This window comes from Schistocerca nitens, chromosome 4, assembly GCF_023898315.1.
Source record: "Schistocerca nitens isolate TAMUIC-IGC-003100 chromosome 4, iqSchNite1.1, whole genome shotgun sequence".
In the NCBI taxonomy this organism is placed as follows: Eukaryota; Metazoa; Arthropoda; class Insecta; order Orthoptera; family Acrididae; genus Schistocerca; species Schistocerca nitens.
This window is the reverse complement of record NC_064617.1, coordinates 400,293,801-400,304,516: the sequence shown is the minus strand read 5'-3', so window position 1 is coordinate 400,304,516 and position 10,716 is coordinate 400,293,801. Positions and strand designations below refer to the sequence as shown.

The 10,716-nt window shown below is 41.6% G+C and overlaps 1 protein-coding gene across 3 annotated transcripts in view; it reads right to left on the bottom strand.

Moving 5' to 3' along the window:
• Nucleotides 1-379: 379 nt before the first annotated feature.
• The window catches only part of LOC126251626 (transcription factor IIIA-like), a 67,583-nt gene continuing 57,246 nt past the window's right edge, over nt 380-10,716 (bottom strand). Inside the window, exon 8 of one of the 3 annotated variants that reach the window (XM_049952168.1) lies at nt 380-761. In XM_049952168.1, coding sequence (XP_049808125.1) covers nt 525-761 — 237 coding nt within the window. In that variant the 3' untranslated portion in view covers nt 380-524. The remainder of the gene's footprint in view (nt 762-10,716) is intronic. The other 2 variants (XR_007545761.1, XR_007545762.1) reach the window with 2 other exon arrangements.

The window sequence follows — 10,716 nt, the reverse complement described above, 5'->3', positions numbered from 1 at the left end:
CTGAGGGTATTTCGCCTGTCTCATACATCTTGCTCACCAGATGGTAGAGTTTTGTCATGACTGGCTCTCCCAAGGTCATCAGTAGTTCTAATGGAATGTTGTCTACTCCCGGGGCCTTGTTTCGACTCAGGTCTTTCAGTGCTCTGTCAAACTCTTCACGCAGTATCTTATCTCCCATTTCGTCTTCATCTACATCCTCTTCCATTTCCATATTATTGTCCTCAAGTACATCGCCCTTAATTATTAATAAGAGATAATAATCCAAAAATGTCACTTTTTGACCAATTCCGCCATACATACTCCCCTTAAGATGGGACTGACTATTATGTAAGCGACAGGTATATCATTCAGGTATCAAATGACTAGCACAACACTGACATAAGGTACCATTACTTTACTTCCTTATTTCACGATGTTACAAACATTTGTAAATACGGGTGCTTTACACTACTTGAATAACAATACAGTTCCAAGAATCATTATCACTAATGTTAATCAGACCTCTACAGGCATAAAATAAATCTTTAACTATTGCAGGTAGGAATGTTATCGGAGGTAGCTGGAGCATTAAGCTCGCATGTTAATAGTCTTCCCTCTACCAGGTCCCTTTCCTCAGAAAATTCTAAGCGAAGACCAGAGAGCTTCACAGCCATCGATCTCTTATGGCGACCTACATCACAGCGTTTCTTTCGTGGCCTTTTCCGTTTAGTTGGCATTGGTCCTTTTGGATTGTGCAGCTTAAGGTGAGCCCGCAGAGTAGTCTGAAGCAAAAATACAAAATTCACAAAATATGAACTCTCATGTTAGAGCTCTACAAAACAAGCAATTTATGTTTTCATTCACATCATGCATATGCAATAAGTTATCACCAGGACCTTAAACTGTTATATACAACATGTCGCAAGTAACCAACAGGAAGAATATGATTAACAGTTGTGAAGTTATATTATGAACAGAGAAATAGGGAATTTAATTCTTACCATTTCAAGAAGCAAAGATACCTCTACAATTTAGACAAGGTTGCCGAAAGTTTAGCTCATGGAAAACAAAAGACAAAACAGTGGCTCATAGTAGTACACCCACCAGACTACACATCATATCCATTTCCCTGCTGCATTCTTTCTATTTTATTATATAATTACCACTTTATGGTAAAGCATATGATTGCAGCATGCTGCTGAAATGGAACAAACTAATTTGGTTAAAACAATATTAACGAAAAACATGAAATAATGAACCGAGTTTAACAAAAATTACATTCTTACTCTACCACTGAAACAGTTACTAGCATTGTCCTACACGACTGAACCATTTAGCTCCACAAAAGGGAATATTTTAAAAATACGATCAGAAGACATGCACTTCTGTTTTCAGTTAACCAAGTAAACACCTTACAATCAAACATCACTCAAGATACCTACAATGAAATTTACCTCCTTCATAAAATAGGGAGTGAAGTCAATAACAGCAATCTTCCTTTACCTTTTACACATAAATCAAACACAATTTCTCTCTCTGCAAAGTCTGTAAAGTACCGCTATTGTCTCAGTCTTCCTCATGTTAAGATCATCCATATAATTTTCATATCATTATTATCCATTTGCCGTAAGTTGGCATGTCATCTTCAAGTTGCTTAAGTAAATGAAACCCATTTTTTAAATTAAAACTAGTGTAGATACTTTTTTTTCATGGATAAAACAGTTCAACTTTTGAATACTTATAACCAAAATAATTAATACGCTGCAGGCCAATGAGTAATGTTTCATATACCCCCCGAAGCCTTTTGCAGTAGCATAACTAGATAAAACAAAATTGATTTTCAAACCTTATCAACTGAGATAAAATTTTAGATTTTTATAGCTCTTGTTGCCATCGTCCTTTTCAAAGTGGGACAAGTTAAGCTACCTCCTATGAGTGTAAAGGTGTCAGGTAACTTCTCTTCCCACCAACCTTTAACTGTCAAACATTTTTCTCTCTCTCTGTTGGGCGCCCAAAGCTTCCCCCCCCCCCCCCCTCCCCCAACTCCCTGCCCAAAAGTGCTATTCTAAGTGTTATCTCTGTTCACCGCAGACATTTTTGACCCATGATCAAATCGTGGCTGTTACTTTTATAATAGAATCCCAATATATAGTTGCCTGGATCAAGATCCTTGTCACCTCAAATAACATTCTGTAGGTATACTCTAGACAATGTTCTGCCATGGCTGTCTTGTTTAGTCCATTTCGTTTTATATGGCGCCTGTATGCAGCAAAGTGCTCAGTGACTGTGCAGATGGTGTGTGAAAACCTTAATGCTTTTTAAATAAAATGAACTTTTTAACATTTACACCTTTACTCTTCATTTCTACACAATTATTTCCCAACATAGTCACCATGGTAACGAACACATTTCTCCCCGTAAGTGACTAGTTCGTTGATTCCGTCAACTGTAGAATTGATTTTGTTGATGGAGCCACAACCTCTCCTCTGCTTGAACTACTTCATCACTGTCAAAGTGAAGTCCTCGAAGGTGTTCTTTAAGTTATGGAAACAGATGAAAGTAGAATTGAGCCAAGTTGGAACTGTATGGAAGATGATTGATGACAATGAACCCCAGGCATATAACTGCTGTAGATGTCACATGACTGCTGTAGATATTGCAACACTAGTGTGTAGTCTGGCACTGTCATGCTGAAGGAGATGGTGCTCTTGTGTGGACAAACTCAAGGAATTCATGCTTTCAGTTTTCTGAGGTTCTCGCAGTACCTTGGCACAAATTCCAAATGCGCCATACCTTGAACATCCCAGAAAACTGTGAGCATGAGTTTGCCTACTGATTGCATGATCTTGACCTTTTTTTGGCATTGGTTATCCTTTGTGGTGGAATTCCAATGATGCACTGATGCTACAATCACAACCATATACACCTTTCATTCTTCTACGAATTCAATGACATTTTCTGTAGGTAGAAACTCAGCTACAGCACACCTTTTCTCACAAATAGACAGTTATATTATACAATGCCACGTTACACACTACAACTGGGAGCTCACTAACAGCACAGGGTTGCAACGTGCATCAGCAAAGTGGGAGAGTTAATAAAGTAATACGCATGACATACAATACACCAGGTACCGACAACAGAATAAAAACTTTGGAGGCATTACCTTCCAGCACACTCTCATAGCCATCATAAAATCTGTATTAATGGACCCACTGTTAAGAAAATCCCACTTTTAAGCAATATTTCCATCAGTCCCAGCAAAACTTCCATAAGAACAATTTTATTCCTCCCCAGTTTTACATAAATTCTGTTTTTAAGAAATAAAATTGAAATAGTCTACAAATTAAAATCCAAGTTTTATGCAGTTTCTAATATGTCTAAAGTGCGTCACATTTATGTTGGTTTCACACAGATTGAACATACAGCTTGTCATGTGATTGCAGTAAATTGAAATCTATTTTTGTTGGTTGACACATACCTAGATTGCAGTTTTTTGTTCGATAACTAATTCCCTTGTAGTGATACCAGAAATGAAGTGAATGAATTAAAGAGAGATTTTGTCCTGCCCAACATGGAGGTTTGGTTATGTGATCAGACATCACAGTGACTGACTGCACAAAGAACGAACCAAAAAGTCCAGCTGTTCACTATCAAATTTATCAGTTTTACTTCTTTGGAGTTGGGGCCTGCAAGCAGAGAAAGCTTACAAATCAGAAAAAGCCGACTATCATTCACGATGTAGAAGGCAATCTTAATATAAAACTTTGTCATGTACAAAATATTTTTTTAAATGGTTTCAAGGAATGAGAAATGGCAACAGCCTTACTATAAGCGGAAACGTACTGCAAGATGACTTGTGAAAGTGCCCTAACGATAGGTGATAAAAATTTCAGTGTGTCAAACGGCTGGTCGGATCGTTAAAAAAAAAAAAGTTATATTTTAGAGTGTAATGGAGAAAATGAGGCTGTGGACATAAAATGTGTAAACTATAGGAAAAACATTGTACTGTCATGATTAATATAAAGTTATGAGCCCATATATATTTTCAACACAGATGGAATTGGTGTCTTTTATAATTTACTTTCAGAAATCTTTACATGGTATCACAATAATTTAGATGACAAGATGGGAGCAACAGGAAGGAAAATAATACTTATCATCCACTCCAATCATACCTCGTACATGAGAAGGAAATACCAAATCTGAGGGACGTAAAGGTTGTGTTCCTTCCTCTGAACAGCACAAGCCATCTGCAGCCTCCAGACCTAGGCATAATACCTTCTGTTAAAGCCAATACAGAGTTGCAGCTGTGCAAAAGTCAATTACATTTCTTGGGTGGAAGGAAGTGATTAAGACTCAACAATGCAAATTTTGTTTCTGCCTGGAACTGTGCAACAAGATTGACTGTGTGCAGTTGTTTCACAGTTGGTACATCAGTTGCTGTTGAAGATGCCCTTTTGCAAAAGAAGAATGGAGTAGAGCCAGATATATTCCTGAAAATGCAACATTCCAGGACTGTTTCTTGTGCCGACTATGTTCTCACCTGAGATGAATGTAACTGAGATGTGCGAAGGAATACGGAGACACAGGAGGGGGCTGCGAAGGTGGTGACAACAATGAAGAAGAAGAAGAAATGGAGGGGGAGGAGGAAAATCATTGAGTGGCACTCTGAAAAACAAGGAAACACCACCAAAGCTTAATTTTTATTAACTTCCTGTGCATTGGCTTAGCAGTATGTAGTTGAGTCCAAGTTTTAGTTTATTCAACTTCTCAATGAAATCTCCCGAGTCTCTTATGTATGGTCAGTCTTTTCCACTGCTGAAGCAGAGGAGGAGGAGGAGATTAATGTTTAACGCCCCGTCGACAACAAGGTCATTAGAGATAGAGCAGAAGCTCGGATTAGGGATGGGTGGGGAAGAAAATCAGCTGTGCCTTTTCAAAGGAGCCATCCCGGCATTTGCCTGAAGTGAGCTGAAGCAGAGGGACCAGGTGTTTTGCTAGTATAGATGTGCTGGTTTTGAGAAACTGAGAGATACAAGATGCGACACAGAGTAGCAGTAGGTACTTTAACAGTTGCATTAGAAACTGTTATGAAACCCTAACACTTGCAAAGTGTCACTTCAGAAGAGCAATCCACTGGACAGAATTGACCATATATTGAGCAAACAAATTTCCCAAGAAGATCTAAGAGTGTGACAGATCAACAAAGGGCAAAAGGAGCACACTTGGAATGTCTGGAATATACTACATATCCTGTAAATGTGAAAAAGTTTATATGGGAATGACTGGGCAATTCATCAACACCATGATCATTGAACATGAATGGTACTGCAGGGTGGGACAGGTGGAGAAATCAGCCTTGGTGGAGTACATGCTGTGCGAGACTAACTGCATAATAAAATTCACTGACGTGGAAATTCTTGCTGCTGAGTAGAGCTATGTCATGTCTGCTTGTTCAGAGAAGCCACAGAAATCCACTAATATGACAAAACCTTCAGCAAGAAAGAGGAAAGAATCATTACATGGATCCTGGATTTTCACACTGCAACGAATGACTGTTGCAGGTAGCAAGGGGAGAACAACAGCGGCAGTGGCCAGGGAAAGCCCTCACAAGGGAATGGTCCAAAACAACATGTTGAAATGTGCCCCGAAAATTTTTATAACGGAAGGATACACCAAAAGAAAGTCCCTCTCGTAATATCAACTGCTAAGACACACTGCAGGTATTTTAGAAAAAAGAAAGAAAAAAAAATGTTGAAACCTGCTAAATTTGTAGTTCACCAGTGGAAGGACAATTCTACATCCCCTACCAGAGCTGTAGCATGGCAGACATATATCCTTTGTTGATGGCGGCACATCAGTAAACAGATAACATTACTAGGCATGATCGTAATTTGTAAAGCGAATTTTGAGTTTTGTTGATAGTTTTCTTTGAAAAAATTGTCCGCAGTAACTGTTCACTCTAATCTGCTACACATTTAGTATTCACAATAATCACCAGTTGCTTTTGCAGTAGCATAAATGTTAGCAATCGAGACTGAATTAATATTCACTGTGTTTAATGCTTAATGCTAAGCAAATGAGCAAAACTAGTTTTGCTTCGTAAAATCTGATTATGAACTCTACAAATGGAAGAAAGGCTTACGCAAAGGAACAAAATGAAACATGCAAAACTGTGAAAGAAATACTATTTGAAAAATTTACTGCACAGTGTGGCCACAAAGTACCTTTACTTTATTAATAACCAACATAACCCCCAAACATGAATGAATAACATGAAAAACAGTTCTTGTGGAGTTTTCTTAAGATATGAATCATGTAGGGTTGCTCATCAGAGGCAATGCATCTTTACAAATGGAGATCTACGAGATTGGACCTTCCGAATTGCAACTTAAGTGAACATTGCTGGTTTCAAGTCGTCTTCAACCTGGTTAATGAGATTCAAGAAATCTTACAGTCTAGGAAGTTGCAAAACAACAAAATTTACTTCAAGTAAAAGTGTAGAGGAAATTCCATTAACTCGTAGCTGACATGAAGATGAAGCTTGTTATACTCACGTCTGCTGCGTCTAGTGTCGATCAGTCAGGTTTCATGAAAGAACTTTGAGCAAACCACACTTTATCATTTAGAGGTTTGAGAGGGAGGGGGCCTCAAACCACAGTCTGATGTGCAACTGATTAACGTTATGACACTTTCATATACAACAATGAAAATGGAAAGTATGAGTGGGTTACTGTTTCTGCACCTTTATATCTGTCTCCACGGGCATCATGACACATTACAACATAAAAAAAGAGAGTTTTAGAAGCAAAAGTCTTATAATCGACATATCACAATCTGGAAAATAGGAAAGAATAATTTATAACATGTGATTCGAAACAGTTTCCAACCAGTTGCACACATTAATTAATTGCTTTTGCTGCCACTCTTGGCCTTGACATGACGATATCTTTCTTTCAAGATGAAGATGAAAAGACTGTTGATATAATTCAGATTCCACCTGACTTTTGATAATGAAGTTTCTCGACTTTGGAAATTATTTTTAACGAAATTTTCAGACAGTATAATTTACAATAGTTCCATATCATTTGGGTTTATAAGAAAAACAGTGTTCTTAAATTTTAGTCATTTGTGCTTTATCAGTTTACATTGGCAAATTTTATGAATTGCTGTATGTATGTTCGGTATGCACCACAATAAGCAAAGCAATGGTTGCGACTATTTCTTACTGCACCATAATTCTACCTAAACAAAGCTAGTAATTACTGTTACATGTCTAAAAGCATTAATTTTTATTTTGTCAGGTGTGAAGCGTAAGGTTGGTTGGTTAGTTTAAAAGGGGAGGAAAGGGACCAAACTGCGAGGCCATTGGTCCCTTGTTCCCAGTGGAACAATTACCCATGGGAAGGCAGAAAACAAAGGCTATGTACAGCACATTAACAGGAGAAAGGAAGAACCAGAAGACCGAGAGTAGGACAACAAATACTACAGTGGACAAAACAGGACAAGAAAACCACAGAGGTGCAAGAAACAGGGAGACAAGATAAAAAACAAGAAATCAGATTACCATGGCTGGCTGACCATGAGAATAAAAAAGGAGAAGCCAGCCAATCTGCAACAAATTAAAACCTCCACACTAAAAGCCTTAGAGTGAAGGACACAGAGGGACAAAGGACGTGCGCTGTAACTCAGATTAAATGATAAAACCCACCCTCATGAATAAAACGTAAACTAAAGCTGCTGTTTAGGCATTGTCGCCCAACACCTCAAGTAGGGTGCTGGGAAAGTTAAAAGTCCGCCACAGAGTGGCTAAAACTGGGCAGAGGACGACGACTGTCATTTGGGAACCACAACGGCACAGAGGTAGCTTCTCGCAACAGAGGATAACCATGTGTGAGCCACATATGGCCAATGCGGAGCCGATAAAGGACAACCAATTCCCTGCGAGAAACCCGCAGGGAAGACTTCCACACATCCGCAGTCTCCTTAATGACACGCAGTTTGTTGTGCATACTGTTATGCCACTCCATCTCCCAAAGCTGAAAAACCTTGCGGCGTAAGACAGAGCACAGGTCAGTTTCAGAGATGCCAATCTCCAGGAGTGGTTTCTGCACAGCTTGTCAGCAAGTTCATTACCTGGGATTCCAATGTGTCCTGCGGTCCACACAAACACCACTAAACGACTGGACTGTTCCAGGGCAGAGATGGCCTCCTGGATGTTCACTACCAAAGAATGGTGAGGGTAGCACTGGTCGATAGCTTGTAACCTGCTCAGGGAGTCCAAACAGAGAAGGAACGACTCACCAGAACAGGAATATATGTACTGAAGTGGACGAGATATGGCCACAAGCTCTGCAGTGAATACACCGCAGCCAGCATGCAAGGAATGCTCTTCAATATGGCCTCTCTGGACACAGGCGAAGCCAACATTGCCATCAGCCATCGACTAGTCACTGTAAACAACTCCAGGGCCCCGGAACATGTCAAGAATCGAGACGAAATGACAGCAGATAGTAGCGGGGATAACAGAGTCCTTAGGGCCATGAAAAAGGTCCAGACGAAGCTTCAGCCAAGGTGTACACCATGGAGGTGTATGTGAATGGACCTCAAGTACAGGTGGTAAATGGAAGGACTCCAGTTCGCAGAGAAGGGATCGAATGCGAAACACAATCGTGAGCCCTGACCTGGGCCGCTGATGTGGGAGATGAACGTCTGCAGGTGGGAAAAGGAGATTGTAATTTGGATGCTGAAGAGAACTACGAATCTGTGCAACATAACTGGTGAGCAGTTGCGCACGTTGGATCCGCAATGGAGGGACTCCGGCCTCCACTAGGACACTGGTCACGGGACTCATTCTAAAAGCTCCCGTCGCTAGGCGAACGCCACAATGGTACACTGGGTCGAGTAAACGCAACGCTGAGGGCGCCGCTGAACTGTAAACCACGCTCCCATAATCAAGGCAGGCGTAGAGCTGCAGCAGATTAGAGCGATCTGCACCCCAGTTGGTGTTGCTCAGGCAGTAGAGAGCACTGAGGTGCTGACAGCACTCCCACTTAAGCTGACGAAGGTGAGGTAGCCAAGTCAATTGGGAGTTGAAAACCAGTCCTAAGAATTGATACGTCTCTAATACAGTGAATGGATTATCATTAAGATAAAGTTTAGGTTCCGGATCAACGGTACGACGCCTACAGAAGTGCATGACAAGACTTCGCAGCTGAAAACTGGAGGCCATCGGCTAGAGCCCATGACTGCGCATTGTGAATGGCTCCCTGCAGGTGCCACTAAGCAACACCAGTACTGGAGGAGCAACACGAAATGCAGAAGTCATCCGCATACAGAGAAGGGGAGACTGACGGCCCTACAGCTGCTGCTAGGCTATTATTGGCCACTAAAAATAGAGATACACTCAATACAGAGCCCTGTGGAACACCATTCTCCTGAATATAGGGGGGAACTATGGGAGGCACCATCTTGGACACAGAAACTATGGAGCTCCAAGACGTTTTGGATAAAAATTGGGAGGGGGCCCCAGAGACCTCACTCGTACAATGTGGCAAGGATATGTCGTTACCAGGTCATGTCGTATGCTTTACATAAGTAAAATTGGCAACCAGGTGATGGCGTCTGGAAAAGGCAGTTCCGATGGCAGACTCGAGGGGCACAAGATAATTAGTGGTAAAGCGACCCTGGTGGAAGCCACCCTGACATGGAGCCAGTAGGCCACATGATTCCAATTCAACTGCCAACACACCATATCTTCCAGCAGCTTACAGAGAACGTTGGTGAGGCTGATGGGCCGACAGTTATCCACATGAAATGGATTTTTACTGGGTTTTAGCACTGGAATGATGGTGCTCTCTCGCCATTGCAATGGAAAGACGCCATCGTACCAGATCCAGTAGAAAATTATGAGGAGATACCACTTGTAGTCAGATGAGAGATGATTAATCATCTGACTGTGGATCCGATCTGGCCCAGGAGCAGTGTCAGGGCAATGTGCAAGGGCACTGCAGAGCTCCCACTCTCGAAACGGGGCGTTATAGGGTTCACTGTGGCGTGTATTGAATGAGAGGACTTTCTCTTCCATCTGCCGTTTGAGAGTGCAAAAGGCTGTGGGGTAATACTCCAATGCAGAGGCTCGAGCATAATGCTCAGCAAACTGCTCGACAATCGCGTTTCCATCCGTAGAGAGCACGCCATTGATGTTAATGCCATGGACACCTGTTGGGGTCTGGTACCCATAAAGACATCTGATCTTCGTCCAGACTTGGGAAGGTGACATATGGCACCAAATGGTCGACACGCACTTCTCCCAACACACCTGTTTCCGTCGTTTTATAAGCAGACAAATGCAGGCACGGAGCAGCTTAAAAGCTGTTAGGTGCTCGAGGGAAGAGTGCCGCCTATGTCGCTGTAGAGCTCGTCGACACTCTTTATTTGCCTGAGCAACTTCTGGCGACCACCATGGGACTGTCTTTTGCCAGGGACACTCTAGAGAATGAGGGATCGCATTTTCCGCTACAGAAATTATCGTTTTAGTGACCTCTTCAATCACAACATCGATGGCACCATGTGGGGGAGATTCAACGGTGACAGCAGATGTGAAGGCTACACAGTCTGCCTTGTTTAAAGCCCATCTGGGTAGGCATCCGTGGGCATTACACCGGGGGAGTGACAGAAAGATGGGGAAGTGGTCACTACCACACAGGTCATCATGTGCTCTCCAGTGGATAG